The 16908-nt window shown below is 39.5% G+C and overlaps 1 protein-coding gene across 1 annotated transcript in view; it reads right to left on the reverse strand.

Moving 5' to 3' along the window:
• MAN1A1 (mannosidase alpha class 1A member 1) overlaps window positions 1-16908 on the reverse strand; it is a 160167-nt gene that overhangs the window by 111825 nt on the left and 31434 nt on the right. Inside the window, exon 2 of the mRNA XM_076333496.1 lies at window positions 9434-9530. Coding sequence (XP_076189611.1) covers window positions 9434-9530 — 97 coding nt within the window. The remainder of the gene's footprint in view (window positions 1-9433; window positions 9531-16908) is intronic.

Here is a 16908-nt window from a genome sequence, read left to right on the forward strand (position 1 = left end):
AAACGTAGTTTTGTAGACTTATCAAGTATCAGAATTGAATTGTTCATATTTAAGTAGGAAATCCACTATTTCAGTCAAGTCTTGTGTTTACTACCATCAAGGTTTTCTGCTTCCTCATGAAATGGAGGAGTGATTGGAGACCTCCACATAGCAAGATTGACATCACTTTCTTAGCTTAAGCTTCCAGGTAGGAAATAATTTTCCATTTGTGTCATCTGAAGCAAAATAATACTTGAGACTATTATAACGGTTACTTGGTACATTTAACAGAACCAGATGCTCTCTCTGTTTCAGCAGCTGCTAATTGCTTACACCATCTTTTTTGGAATGTCCCTTTCCTACTCTGAAGGAAGTAATCTATGTTTTCCCCCGGATATTCCACTAATAAAACTGCAGCATACTTTGGTAAGAAAGACATCATATCTTCCCAGAGCTTATTTGGAGCCTGGCCGCCCTCCTCTCATATTAAAGGAAAAGCATTCCTTTAAACTTGCCTAAGTAACTTGTATTTTTCCTGAGTTCATGAGAAAGTGAGAGCGATTGTGGAAAACTGCTGGAGGACATATGCTCAAGAACACTACTGCAAAGGCTCTGGAGATGTTTAGTAACTCCGTACAACAAAAGCAGCTCCTCATGAACTTTTACAGCTGAGCTCTACTTACGGAAAAATAATCTATAACCTGATTTGCTTGAGTGGACTGCGATAGGCTCACCACGCAATGACATTCTTTGTGATAATCCTCTTGTAATACAGCTAACACCACCTCTAAAGAGTTGAGCTTTCCATTTTAAGGATTAGTACTTGAGCTGCAACTCACTACTGAGTCAGAAGAAAAAGAGGAGAATTCAGCCTTATTGAGAAATTGCCCTTGGAGTCACCCACTTCCTATGATTCCCCCCCCCCCCCGAATCTGGCCTACGTGGCCTGCTTAGAGCATAAACCTCTCCCTGCAGGCAGGCAGAAGAAAATCAGAGAATCTCAAGTAGATCTTACCTTATTTGAAACAACTTTTTGTATTATTCTGAAGGCTCCAGAAAACAGAATAAAGCAATTAATGTGACAATTAAATAGTCAAGTTTGTCTTGAACAGTTATACTTCAAAATTCTTGATAAAAGAACATAGAATGCATTTTTAAAGTGTCAGTTTAGAGGTCAGAATTATGACTTGTGAACAACTGCAGTTTATGCTAAATTAGCCAACAGGATAATCCAAACTTAAGAGTGTTAAGGAAATTGTGTAGCTGAACAGCTCATTTATAACCAGTCAGAGAAACAAGGGGAGGGGGAAAAAAAACAAAACAAACAAGGAATGCAAAGAAGTTAAATGAACATCTCTTATTATGGAATAAGACTAAATATTTCACAAGCCTATATATGCTATGCTTCTCAAAGCACACCACATAAATTATTAAATACAGTTATCATTCATGTTAGTTCCTACACAACGTTCCCAAGGAATTACACAGCTGTCATGGTCTACAAGAGGCAAAGATTATTGCTAGGCAATAACAATACACACTCATATGACACAGAATATTTGGACAGGAGGACTGTTTTGTTATACATCTAAGGTACTGCTATAAATTTGATTAACAGTGAGCACTGGATTACAAAAAGTGTCAGCAAAGTTGCAGTTACCATGGTAGAGTTTCACAGTTGCCCTAGGCAGAAGGAAGAGACCCCAAGTAATACTCAGCAAATTCATACACCTCAGGTAGTTACAGATATATTTTGCAGATAATACAAAAAATAGTATACTCAAGGTATAGAAAATGGACTTGACATTCACAAAACATAAGATTGAAGTATTTTTTATGATAAAAGAGATAACCAGATGTACAAGCCTACCAAAGTGAAACATTATGAGTCTCTACCAAAACCTCCAGATCAAGTACTCATATATGCTCCATTTTATATCCTTTGTTAAACCTGCTTGTTTTTCTCTCTCTCCTCTTATGCTAACAGCATCACTTATTCCATGTAAGTGATCAATAGAGAACACATAAAGTAGCCTACAAGCTAGTTAACTGAAGAGAAAGCAAAAGAAATCAGTCAACATGAAACTTCGAGTGGACTATCTAGCAGCATCTACAGAGCATCCTTTCAAGTTTAACACTTGAAATCTTTAGCAATGATCTGGAAGAAAGTAAAAAGAACCTACTGCTGCCAAGATTTGTGGATGATTAATGAAGATGGCTGATTACCCAGCATTTCAGAATAGTGTGATAAAAAGCACAGAGCAGTCTAGATCACCCCTGGGGAGTACACAGTGGGTCCATTTAAGCAGCATGCTTTTTAATGCCTAACAATGCAAAGGTATGTGCACACAAATAAGAAAAGGATATTACATTAGAGAACAGAGTAGCACCTCGGGGGGGGGCGGGGGCAGAGCAGAATAAAAAAGTGATCAGAGGATGAATAACTTTTTTATGAGTTTCCAGGGTGTCACTGCAGGGAGAACTGCTATGGATGACAAGCTTACTAGCACAGCTCTATGACTGAGCTTATGTGGCCATATGGTTTAAGAACCACAGCTGGCTTATGGCCAAACTGTTTGTAGGGTGGGCCAAAAGCAGCTTTTATTTGTCTAGCCCAGGCTTTTAGACATGGCTTATATTTTTGCCAAAAGAGTCTGAAATAGAATACAGCCAGGATGCCAGAATCAATGCATGTTGGGGCACTTAATAGTTTGTTTACAACTTTCCTCCCATCCCTTGTATACCAAGTTTGGGGTTTGGTTCTCCAGAACATCCACATTCCTCACCATCAAATATATTTGGAGATATACACACACACACACACAAAAGCATACATATACGTGAAACAGATGAAGATTTGTGATCTGCAAGCATATCATACAGAACACTAAACAGAGAAGTTTCAGACGTGTCCTAATGCGCTGTCTGTAACAGGATGGAAGGAAGCCAGGCCCCTTACTCTTCTCGAATTCAACTGCTTTTCTTTTTCTGACTCTGTGTCATATTCTGACTGGATGGAAAATGTGGCAAAGCATATGACAAAAATGGAAGATAAGGAAAGATGAACTATGAAGTGGCCTCAGGTCATGCTATACATCAGCTCCCTCACCTGTAACAGTTCACCATCCAACAAGCATCATAAACTAGGATTTCTTGTTCTTGCATGACTGTAGAAGATGAGTAGAATTATGTTTTTTTTCTTCCAGAAAAACAGTTACAGTTTTGTGCTTCTGATATGAAGTATGAAAATTAATATAGGACATTCATATTTGTAATTTTTTTAATGCGATAGAAATTCAGCACATACAAATCATAATGGATTTCCCTTCAAAAAAAGTGCAAGTGTTCAAAAAGATGTTTCCTCTGTTATTGTCAGAAGAACTGCTTTTTAGGGCTAGTTTGTACTACTGTGGAAGAGAAAAAGAAAATTTTATACATAGCTGTATTTGAACTGCACTCAGCCCCACCCTGATCTTCTTAGCCTCTTCGTTGTTTTCAGCCAGTGAGGCAAAGTTGTCTTGTCACCTTCCAGTTATTGCAAGTTGAAGAAGCTCAGTCAAATCAGATGTATTCTATGAAATCTTCCTCCAGTTTGTCATTTCAGACTCAAAATTCCAGCCAAAAATACAGATATATAATCTGTCACAATTTTTTCTTAATCTGGCCATTAAGAACAGTTCAGGTTTTCTTAACTTGGGGAATAAAACCAGATACTTTGTAACATTAAATACGCAAATTAAAAAAAAAAAATCAATCAAGCATCCAATTTTTTTCAGCTCTATATGCATATGCATTGTACAGTAACGACTCTGAACTACATTATTCTCAACATATTCAAGAATACATATAGGTTTTACAAAATTAACGTTTTGATTAGAGCTGTAGGTTTCTTAGAGCATTGTTTCAAAAGCTGACTCAGATTTTAAAAGTGTTCTCCTTTATTTAAAGTTCACTGAAGAGGATCCTATCCAATATCATTAGCAATTTAAAGTGTCAGGAGTGATTAATTATTAAAGTGCTATGCCAAAACATGAAACTCTTTACTCAAGTACTGGCAAACCCTCAGCAACACTAACATTTTTAATTTCAGTCACTATTACCAGCTGGTAAGAGTGGGAAAAGAAACAACACTTTCAATTTTTTTACAGATCTAGCTTTTCCTATGTGTAACATGAAACAATGCTGTGATATTTCTAGAATACTCTTCTAATCTCTAATATTTTGTACGTTTGTGCAAGTTAGAGCCAGCTCTGGTGTCTCTATATCTAATAGAGCTTGATGAATTTTTCCTCCATTGCTCGTCTCTGCTTTCTATGGAAGCCTTTGGCATCCACCACGCTTCTGGCACCCATGCAGCTCAGCTACACATTTCGGTATGAACCACCTTCTTTTGTTTGTTTGAACATGCTGCCTACTGATTTGGTATTTCCACCCCTTACAAAGGGTATTGTTCCCCACTAGGAACAATAAATCCTTGTTCACCCAATCTATGCACCTCCATATATTATACTGAAAAGTTTTTGCTCTTTATTACCTTGAGTTAAAGTCCACTAGTTCTGTGTATTAACTTAGAATCGCATTTCCCATGCAACTGCGTGCCAGTTTAAATTTAGGTATGTTAGACCCCATGTGCTATTTTAAAGAGCAGTCATCATCTGTCAGGGAATCCTTCTGGGTTCATGGAATCGCTTGCAGTTTGCCATTGCCGTAGCTACCTCGAGTAACTTGTTAGTGCTGCCAAACTGTCACTCTGGTCACTTGATTTTCCAGCACTGTGCTAAATAATTTGAGAGCATGGCCTCAGCAGCAACGGATCCCTGCAAGAAGCCAGTAATAACCCTGAAAAAATGCTTTCTGGAAATCTAAAAAGACAATAAACTTCCTTGTCTCCATACTGACCAACTTGGAAAAAACAGCAGTTGTGCAGCATGACCTCCTCTCACAAATGCTGTGTTGAATCATTCATCCGCGTATCTGCTGATGTTATTCTTTAGATGAGTTTCTATTAATTTAGTTGGGAAAGATGTCAGGCTTACTTCCAAAATTAAGACCACATACTGAAATCCAAGGAATCCAGCAGCAAAAGTGAAGAGAAACAAGACGGGGGGGGAGGGAGGGGGAAGATGTTGAACCTTTTCAATTTAAATTAACATATTGTTTAAATAAATGTACAATTAATTTTCTAGAGCAATATTAATAAACTTACAGTTTAAAAATACACATTGGTGTACACTGCAAGACAGTTTTGAATATGAATTTTGGCAGGCTTTAAAAATCTTCATATACCTCAATACTCCGTACAAGAAACTACAAAAATCAGTTCAAAGTGGGAGGAACAGGATCTTGCTAAATTATAGTACTTTGGCTTTGCAGATTGCGAGTATTTATTAAATGCCTCCCTTTTCCCCTCCAGAAAAGGTCCTTTTTCACTTGCAGAGACTAATTATACTATGCCCACAAGTTACAATATTAAACTTGCAATACTGCACATGAAATACAGTTACAGATAATTTAAAAAAGCCCTTTAGTAACACTCACTTAAGTGCAGAAACCACTTCTAGAAAAAGCTCTCCACCAGTGCAGCAATGCTCATTAGTTTTAAAATTAGTACAAAAGGCTTGGAGAGAAATAGCTCCTGGGTTGGGGGGCTGGTGGCAGGGTGCCGTGAAAAAAAAATTGGCAAAATTTTGCCACTTGCTTCCACACTAGGAGGGTAGATGGATAAAGCTCTATTTTAGCAAACATTGTTAACAGTAATCTGAAACTTTAAAGGTAAAAGTATTAAAAATTAACAGCACTTACTCAGGGCCTACTTTTTACCAGGTATGGGCAGAGAACGATTAGTACTCACAGCAGAAGTCATACCACCATAGGAGACATGCCTTGTTTTGCTGATGCACAGGTATGGTGCAAACAGATGTTTAGCTATTCCAATTTACTTGATTACTCTAGAAATAGTTGTACACTTCATGGAATTAAACTAATAAGAATGCTACAGAGACAACAACTGATGACTTTTCACTTCTGCCTTTTCAAATAGTTGCTATTGTAACTGAACTCTTTGTAGTTGGAGTAAACTATAAAAACCCCACAATAATGTTAATTACTTGCCAAGACAACATAGTAAAAACTAAAGCGGCAAATAAAAAGGAAATCAAGACATTACATGGATGTGCTGAAAAGACTTTGCAGTGGTCAGAGGCAAGTATGTGGCTTTGGCTTGAAACAGAAGTATTTCAGTTTACCTATGTTTCAGCCTTTCTCTAAAAGTTAATTATTTTTAGTGTGCACATGTGAGAGGAAGCAACTTCTGCTCATAACATGAATGTGTCTTACAGTCTACCCATCTAAAGACTCCCTCAACTTATCAAATACACACTCCACACACTGCTCACAGAATGCCAGCAAGATCAAGGCAGGTCCTTGTCTTCAAAAGTTGGTTTCATGGCCCGGGTTTAAGACAAATAAAATGTCATTTCAAAGTTCAGCAAGAAGTCCTCAGCTACAGAAGAGCTCTACTCCTCTTAATTTGTACGAGGTGCTAAAGCAGGATGCTTTTCCTTCCCCCGAGGTCAGAACCACCAGACATCACTATCCTTTCTCCCATCGTCACCAACCTTTCTCCCATCATCATCCCACTGGCCGTAGTCCTCTTCCTCTAGCCTAACAATAGTGTCAGTATAGTTGCCAAATTCATGATGGTATTGCCTAACAGTCACATCTATGTGTAATTACACTTCTTAAAAGACCATCTTATTTTTGTGTTTCAGAGAAACACATCATGACAGTTGTGTCTTGAAGGCAAGACACAATCGTCATTATAATCTATCTACAAAATGCCTTGCCATGCCAGCAAGGACTGAAGCGTTTATACTTTCAAAATTAAGTTCAGAAGCAATATAATTTGAAAACAACTCTCCCCTTCTGTGTCAGGAGAGCTATACCGTTTGTAACCTATACAACATTAAGCACCAGTGAACCACAGCATTGGAACCTGCTGTTCCCCACAGTGAGGTACTTAAAGTCTCTATCCCATAACAGCCACTCCCAATATATGCAAAGTACCATAATAGCACCAATTACTTCATAGGAGGGGAAGTGTTCAAAATTAAACAGCTGGCTAATGAAATATGCTATATCTTACTGCTATTAAGACAATCAGAAACTTGTATTTTTGAAAAATTGAGACCTGGAAGCAAGAAGAAGAGACAATCACGGCAAACTGGAGATAGTTATGATGGATAACAGTGAACTGAAGGTCTTACTTGATTTCTGAAGGTTGTGAGGAGATTTGGGGGACACAGAGCTGGAGGTAACCTATTCTCAACTAATTTAATTCAGAATTACCTTAAAAGTAGTCAGCCATTTGCAATTTTTTTAAAATGCAACCATTGCAACTTTTTTTTAAAAATAAGAACCAGAAACAAAGAAGATAAGGAAACTTGTTTGTCCTTTCACAAGGAAAAAGAGGTACAACTATTTGAGACACACACACATACACACACAAAAAAAGGAAAACCAGATCATCCTTTTATTGCTTTATGAAAAAGAAGGCATTTGTTGAATTCAAACATGAAGGTACAGATCAGATCTAATGATCTGTGGACACTATTACAGAAACAAGGATTTGTTTCAAAAAAACAAAAGGAGATTATGGATTCATGAAAGGGTAGCTTATGAGACAGAACTGCTTGCAGATATGCTGCTCTTTAGTATTCTGTAAAGCAATTCAGCAGAAAGAGATCTAATGCTTATTTTTATTTGCCACCAAGATCAATAAAAGTGAAGATGTTTCTAAGGAAATCTCCTCAGCAATAAGATCTTATACTAGATGACCATGATGAGAAAGTGATCTGCATTTAGACTGACTGGCTCTTACTCCTTTAAATGCAGTTTTATTTTCAAATTCAACTCTTGTCCTGTTTCACACTGAATAGTGCCTGCAGTGACCTATTCTTATGCAACATCCACAGAACTCCTGCTTAAGAATTTCATGTCAATGCATCTACAGCTTTTTCTGCGAATCCATGCAATATCATTAAGAACTCAAACCTCGTAAATTTTTATACAACTTCCGATTCCAAATGAAACTAGATTAAGCATTTTAATATTCAAGACATCATGTGCCATTTTGTTGCCCTCCAAGAAAACAAAGAAAACAGAATTGCGTTTAATAGTTCTTCAAAAATGATATTAAATTGTACAACTATCAGTCATCTGAGTGAAGATAATAAAAAATTTTTGTTTTCAAGAAAACAGAAGCCCGACTTAACCCTGAATTTCACCCAAACTACTTTGGTTTCAAGCACCCAATTCATGTTTAAAGTCCAACAACTAACTATATAATAATTACCTAGTAACATTTTTGATGTTACCCTGGGCAGACAAGCAGTGCAGCAAGATCAGTGTAGATGTTTATTTTCAAAATTATTTTTGTAATCACAACTGCTGTCTCTTAGCAACTTCCAAATATAGTTGAGGATTTGATAAGTGCTCTATTTAGGCTGTTTTAGGAACTGTTTCCACTTCAAACTATCTTTTCCAAACATTCAACAAAATAAGTTCCTGTTAAAATCAAAATAATGTATTGATTTTGTCTCAGCTATAGAAATTAGTTCATTTTTCAGCCTTCTGTTTGGAAAACAGAAGCTATTTGAATACAAAGATTGCTGTCAAACAGTTTAATTCTCATTTTTCTGCAAAACTGAACATAATGACAGTTCATAGGACTGCTTTCACACGCTTCCTCAGAACGCTGTTGCTCTTCAGCTGCTATTTACCCAGCCCTATGTCCCACTTGGACACTGAAAAAGTCTTGCCTCATTACACTGGATTTCTGCAGTGTGCCTCTCCTACTAGAACTTTTCAGCCCCATATTTGTTCCACACTGATAACAACTTGGGTGTTATTTAAGCATCTCCTGTGCAACATTTTAGAGGTGCAAATAATGGTTATATTCATTAAAGAGAAAGCCTGGAGAAGGAGCCTGACTGATACAGATTAACAAGTTTTTTTTAAGGAACGGAAATAAATTCCTGAGAACTGTAGACAGCTTCAGCTACCTTCATGACTGTAGAGAGTATCTTTTGTTCCTTGTACAGGATTTATTCTGCCCCCCCTCCCCTTATAGTTTTTGTTTCCTGCTTACTGAATGCGGTGTCAATGAGTTCCACTTCATAGGAAAAGTTTAAGGCAGGGCAGTATTTAATGCAACAAAACTACATCTTTATCGTGCAGCAATGACATGCTCCATTTATTCTCATTCAGAAGAGAATCGATAAAAGTCATAGAAAGCATCACCTTCATTTACTGTTACTTTTTATACGTAACGTAAGTAAGAAACACCACGCTGCATGACAGACGGTAGAAAGAACACCTTTATCACCTATAAGCTTTTCAGCTGATTTACTGTTTTATGCTAACGTCACTAAGCATAAAAATACACTCTACTCACCAAATAAATTGCTCGAATGTCCTTGCTTAGATATGGGTTTCAGTTCATTTAATCCCCATGCGTAACGCTTATAATTATCCCAGGCATGTTTCATCATCTGTAGGGAAACGAAAGCAGGATTATAATGTTGATTTAGCAAGAAGTCACAGCAAATACTGACTTAAGAATATTCTCAATATTAAACATATTTAATTCGATGCTTAATTAAATCCATATCGTATGCATTAGAACTATGAAATACTCAATACAGAGTAACAGTGGCACTGTTTTCCGGGTGGCAGTGGGATGGTTACCCAGAATTCCATGTCTGTCCCATCCACCTCTACCGTTATCTGCATGCTTATGATCAAGACACACAAAAATAATTAATTTTTAGGAAGGAAATTTATTGTGTTATGTATCAATTCAAATAAGATTTTATTTCCCTTAAGCATATACCTCTGAAACCGAGGGAAGTAAACATTTTTAAAGAAGCTTTTTCTCCTACAGCAGGAATTTTTAATATCAAAATTAAGCTCACAGTAGTTTTCAGATTCTGGCAGAGACTTTCTTGCATAAAACTAGCTGGTTCAAACTCAGTACAGCTAACAGCAGAAGGAGGAAGCTAAAGTGGGCAGGCAGAACACCTAGGAGAGGTTTTGAGGATATGATGATATAATCTTCTATGACTATAAATGCTACTGTATGCATCTGTAGCTACTTTCACATGTCATTTTGCACAAATATATGAGAACTTCGACAACTAAATGTATCACTACAAAAACATGTTTTGCATAATGAGGTGCACCACAAGTAAATACTGCTTTGGGAAACTGCCTTGGGGAACCCAGTACAGCAGCTCCGTGGTAAGACCAGAGGACATCCACGTCAGAAGCCAGGACAACGGATTGACTCAAGGACACCTCTCACTCTCTACCACCATGATCAGCCAGACCTAGCCCAAACTGTCCTTTTTGGGGGTGGTCCAGGTGCATGGCCAGGAGCCCACCTCGCACGCAGCGAGGACAACGCACACAGCTCTGCAGGCCTGGTGAAGAACCACTGCCACTCCAGCAGGTCCAACACCTCCCTTTACCAACCACCACCTTTAACGCCTGCTCAGGAAGAGTACTTCTTTAAGGGCCACCACAAGCAGCCTGACTTTACGTAACAGAAGGAAAGATTTTGCCTCCGTGTTGTCCCTCCTCCCTTCTTCCACAAGGCAGAGCAGCGCTGGGAATGCCAGAGGTCATCTTCTAGACAAAAAGTGACAATTTCAGACCTTTTCAAAGATATCGCTTCAGGCTGTCAGCTGACAACACTGCTCTGCCCTTGCTTTCAGAACTCTTCTTGAGGCCATGTGTGTCAAGGATAATTCTGTTAAATAACAGTTATAATCCTAAATTTAAAAGCAACAGCCTTGGGACTCGCTGATAATAGTAATCCTGCACTTTCTTCCTTCCTCTTTCCTTTGCTCAAATCACATAATTTCTCTATGTCAATTAAAAATCTGCGTTAAGCCAGAGTATAATAAATGACAACAGATTTTCTAGAGTACTGCTACACTTGTGAGAATAAATGTTTCTTCACTATTTACAGAAGCATAAATGTGCATCTATCCTGCAGGAAAACTCAGGGATTTTAACTTACTTTAGAGCCCTTACAGGCCCAGCTTCACAAATGCAAAATTTGGTATCTGCATTTAATACATGACCATTTTCAACCAGAGGGTTAGCTTGGTGTCAGATCTTGGCTGAAAGGCAGTGAGTGAGAGGCTGTACAGAAATGCTTTTTGGCCATGGATGGCACCGACACACCGGATGGCAGGAACGGTGTCCCTTGCTCAACTTCATTGCAAAATGGCTTAGGAGCTCTCCAAGCACAGGGTATTTTGTCCCAATGCAGAACTGGTAAGAGGCAGCCAAGTGGTAGACTTCATGTCTATGGGGCATTCCCAATCCCTGGTTACGGGATCAAGATCATATGAAACCGATCATTTGGCCACAGCATATTTTCTAATTTACCAATTGAAGTTTTCCAGTAATTTCGTGTATTATACAAGAAAGATTTTCTGCCCCGCCATCATGTGTCAGACCTGCAAGCTCAGCTTTAGATATTAAAGCACAAATTCTCAAAGATTCCAGCAGACTAAATCCTGCCCTGCACTGAATCTGACATTTGCTATGCTTTGTCAAAGCTTATTTTCTTATAAAATCACATCACAATCTTTTAATTGGTTTAATCTTAATCTGGGAACACCACACAGATGGGCTCTTTTTTGTTTTGTTTTGGTTTTTGTTTTTTATTTTTAAATCAAAGTTGTAATTAAGTGGTCTGAATCAAAGTGCCTAAAGATGTGGTATTATAACAAAATTAAAATTGCGCAGGGCAGTACTGCCATGGTCCATCCCTTTTCCCCTCTTTTTTCTCCTAGCACATCCCTGCTCCTTCTCCAGCATAAGAGATGCAGTGCTCATCTATCCCCACACCAAGTCAGTTCAGGAAACAGAAACTTTTGCAAGTGAAGTTTTTGTTTTGAGGATCATTTTTGTCCTGTCTCACTCCCCAAGTCAGATTGCCATGAGTATCAGAGCTACCAAGTGGGAAAGGCAGGAACAGCCCCAGACCCAGTTCAGTTTAACAAAACAGTCACAAAGTGCACAACACTACAAGATGTCCCATATGTACTCAGTTGCCTTTAGTTTTTCCAACTGATCAACATTTTGATCATATTGCATTGTAAATGCATGTGTGTATTCTTAACTTCTGTTAAGAACCACCACTCCAATTACCTTATTGTTAGTCAACCCCTAGATAGTAAGACAGGAAGCTAACCCACACACTAGACACTACCTTCTAATAATAATTATTATTACATGTTAATGAACAACTCTTTTTTTTGTTTTCCAAAGTGTCCTCCCATTTTGCTGAGTCTAACTACTCAAGTACATTTGTCTAACTGCTTCTTAGGAAATTATAATGCGTGAATCCAAAAGCCAAGCAGACAAAACCAGTAATGTGAAAAAAACCTGAAACCTTAAGAAATACTTCAGTGGGAAAAAAAACCACCAGAATCTACTGAGCAAAAGACTTAATTAATCTCTTTTGCCTAATCGAAGTTTTAATTTAAAACTCTTCCAGAAAGTCTAGATTTAGATAAAAACACCAAGCTTAGTAAGTAAGTTTCCTCCTAAGAAAATGCACCTTTAGAACATCCTTGCTTTAGACATTTGGAGGTTTATGGACATAACATTGAAAGCAAAATGCAACTCCAAAAGCAGTCAGTGAGCCCTCTAGTGTTTCAAAAGGACAGGAGTTATTCCAACTAGACACAAATGGGAATGGCTATTTAACAAAAAGTTACTAGGACTCAGCATTACTGTACTTACTGTGCAAATAGCCCATAGATATGGTAGCCTAAAAATACCACCTTAATCAACACTGCCTGCTGGACAAGTGAGTTTGTGCTTCTAACCTAGCAAGAAGTCTCAATTTCTAGAATTCAATACATCAGAAATACTCCACATGCTCTTCCCCCTGTGGAAATTACAAAACTGTATTAAGTTTCCCACTAAATGAACTTCCTATTTGTTAATGGCTTTATTTTCTACATAAGAATGAAAAAGTTCTAAAATATTGAGTAATAATTTGAATAGACCCAGCCCACTGATAATTAAGCCTTTGCTTAGGCAAAACTCCCGGCGCTGGTAGTTCAGGAATGAATTTTAAGTTTTTTTGAGAAATCCATCTATCTTTGCAGTCTTTATCTTTCTGTTTGCATGACACATCCCCAAATCAGTATCTCCAGATTCTTTTAATTCACAAAGGTCCTTCTGATCACATCTCTGACTACTTGCACAAGAACTGTTGATCACTTGAAATGTCTAAATGAAGATCACAGTTACTGAGAACATCTGTATTTCAGCACATTATGTATCCTGTTAAAAAGAGAAATTCCTAATGATGAAGAGTCTAACAGCTTTTGACCAGATGATTCCAGATACTCTCAAACCCCTCTACAGTGTAATAATAAAATTATTTCACCCGAGTGCTTTCAAATAATTCCTTATTAGTCCTCCAGGATGTCAGTACACAGAGTTACATTTGCATAGACACATTCCTCAGTCCTTCTAGTTTCACTAAGATACGTTCCTTGAACCTCAAGCTCTAGAAGAGCCTGACAGCTCACTGGGAAGCCCCGTGTCTACGTTAGCAAAATCAGTTTCCGACGGAGCTCTATCTCAGGTCACCCACAATCAGAAGCGGCAGCTGAAGGCTTGACTAGCTAGCACTGTCTCACTAGTAAGCTGGCTGCTTTTACATCTTCAGAAAAAAAATGGGGCACTGATTTTTACTTATGAAGTCAGAAAATGCCAAAATACTACCTCACCTCTGCTGAAGAGTAACAAAGTGTGCTATTGTAATTGATATCAGCAAAGTCACTTAGAAGAAAAAGGTGAAGGTCTGACATTATGCACAAAAGAACCTGTGCATTTCTTTCTGCACATGTTGTCCATCTGGACCTCTGTAAGGCCTTTGACACGGTCCCCCACAACATCCTTCTCTCTAAACTGGAGAGGTATGGATTTGATGGGTGGACTGTCCAGTGGGTGAGGAATTGGTTAGGTGGTCGCATCCAGAGGGTAGTGGTCAACAGCTCAATGGCCAGATGGAGACTGGTGACGAGTGGCGTCCCGCAGGGGTCCATATTGGGACCGATACTGTTTAATATCTTCATCAATGACATAGACAGTGGGATCGAGTGCACCCTCAGCAAGTTTGCAGATGACACCAAGCTGAGTGGTGTGGTCAACACGCCAGAGGGACAGGATGCCATCCAGAGGGACCTGGGCAAGCTCGAGAAGTGGGCCTGTGTGAGCCTCATGAGGTTTAACAAGGCCAAGTGCAAGGTCCTGCACCTGGGTCGGGGCAACCCCCCAGTATCAAGACAGGCTGGGGGATGAAGGGATTGAGAGCAGCCCTGCCGAGAAGGACTTGGGGGTACTGGGGGATGAAAAGCTGGACAGGAGCCAGCAATGTGCGCTCGCAGCCCAGAAGGCCAATCGTATCATGGGCTGCATCAAAAGAAGCGTGGCCAGCAGGTCGAGGGAGGGGATTCTGCCCCTCGACTCTGCTCTGGTGAGACCCCACCTGGAGTACTGCGTCCAGCTCTGGAGCCCTCAGCATAAGAAAGACACGGACCTGTTGGAGCGGGTCCAGAGGAGGGCCACAAAAATGATCAGGGGGATGGAACACCTCTCCTCTGAAGAAAGGCTGAGAGAGTTGGGGTTGTTCAGCCTAGAGAAGAGAAGGCTTCGGGGAGACCTTATTGCAGCCTCTCAGTACTTAAAGGGGGCTTATAAAAAAGATGGTGGCAAACTTTTTAGCAGGGCTTGTTGTGACAGGACAAGGGGGAATGGCTTTAAGCTACGGGGGGGGGGGGGGGGGGGGGGGTTAGATTGAGACTAGCTATAAGGAAGAAATTTTTTATGCTGAGGGTGGTGAAGCACTGGCACAGGTTGCCCAGAGAGGTGGTGGCTGCCCCATCCCTGGAAACGTTCAAGGTGGGGTTGGATGGGGCCCTGAGCAACCTGATGTATTGAAGATGTCCCTGCCCATGGCAGGGGGGTTGGACTAGATGACCTTTAGAGGTCCCTTCCAACCCAAGCTATTCTATGATTCTATGAAGAGACAACTTAAAAAAACCCAAAAAACACCCCCCCCCCCCAACTCTGAAGAAAACGTAACAGTTTGCTTGTTGAATCTCTACTAAACTCTCATTGCTAGATTAAATAATCTTCTCTTTCTGAGTTTACACTAAACTTTTTACACATTTAAGCTATTCTCACCTTTTAAACTTCTCCTTACCAGAACTACATGTTCACTCAGTCTAGTCTCCCTGAATCTTCTCCCCTTCCTGTTGCTGTAACTAAAACTTCATTCTTTCACAGTATCAGCAAGGGAAATGAAGGAAGTCCCTAAAATTAGAAACCTCTATACATGTTCCGCTTAAACTTTCCTCCTGTACAAATCAACTTGCATAGTTGATGAATGTACTGGGTCTGGCCAGGATGGAGTTAGCATCCTTCACAGCAGCCCATATGGTGTTTTGAATTTGTGGCTGAAATAACATTGATAACACAGCAATATTTTGGCTATTGCTGACAATAGCCAAACAACATCAAGGCCTTCTCTTTTTCCAATTCCTGCCCCTTTCCCGCTCCCGCTGACAAGTAGGATGGAGGGGTGGCCAAGAGCTTGGGAGGGGACACAGCTGGGACAGCTGACCCCAGCTGGCCAAAGGGATATTCCCGACCATGCAACATTGTGTCCAGCAATAGAAACTGGGGCAGAGGAAGAAAAAGGAAGGGTTTTCCAAGGTGGCGTTGCTCAGAGACTGGGCATCAGTCTGCTTGTGGGAGGCAGTGAGTGATTGCCGTTACATTACTTGTCCCTGCCCCCTCCTTCTTTCACCTAATAAACGGTCTTTATCTCGACCCACCAGTCTTCTCGCTTTCGTTCTTCCTGTTCTCTCCTGCAGCCCACCTGGTGGGCCAGCAGCTCTGCGGGCGCTGGGCTGCTGGCCAGGGTGAACCCACCACAGTGTCACTCATATAGTATCTCCAGTGCAGGAACTTTGTGACCACAACACAGCCCCCAGCTGGTTTCTTTGCTCTGATGACAATACTACATTAACCATTAGCAAAAACTCAAGCTTTGGAAAGCCTTACTTTCTTACTTTCCATTGCCATTACTGTTAACCAACAGCTGAACCTAAATGAGACTCAGTGAATCAGAATCACAGAAGGGTTGAGGTTGGAAGGGACTCTGGAGGTCATCTTGCCCAACCCCCATTGAAAGACCTATTCTCAACTGTTTTTACAGTCCCCAAGTACCAGCCAAATTGCAGCAGAGCTGAAAAACTTCACAATCGTTCCAGAAATCTGTTATTAGTAATCGTAACAGAACATTTGAAGGCACTGTCACCAATCAGGATTTCTCTGTGAAAAACTGTATGATTTCCTTCAACTGATTCACTATCAGTTTTCATAAAACCATGCTGCATATATAAGAGCTCTGTTTAATATGCTCTTACAGAATCTACTGATTATCACAATGAGTCATATTTGGCAATACACGGTCTTTTTTATTTTAGTTATCAAAAGTATTACATTTGTGTTTCATCATCTTCATAACGGTATTTAGTGTAACGTTGCACTTCTAAAGAAATATAAGTTATTAACTGAGTTTATTGATCTGTCTTGAATAATTTGCATCTTGGAAACATGAAGTAATAGGTGATTTTTTCTTTAGATCTCAATACATAACACTTTTTCTAGGATTAGGGAGCACAACTACATTGTGAAATCATTTGACAATTTCCCTTGTTTCAGAGCACGATCTTTGTTACTTTTGTCATTATTATCTATTACTGCTTTGGTAGTACTTCAAACCATTTATTTCAATCTTTTCTTGCAGTTCTGCATGTAATCGTA

The sequence above is a fragment of the Aptenodytes patagonicus genome, chromosome 3 (assembly GCF_965638725.1).
Source record: "Aptenodytes patagonicus chromosome 3, bAptPat1.pri.cur, whole genome shotgun sequence".
NCBI lineage: Eukaryota > Metazoa > Chordata > Aves > Sphenisciformes > Spheniscidae > Aptenodytes > Aptenodytes patagonicus.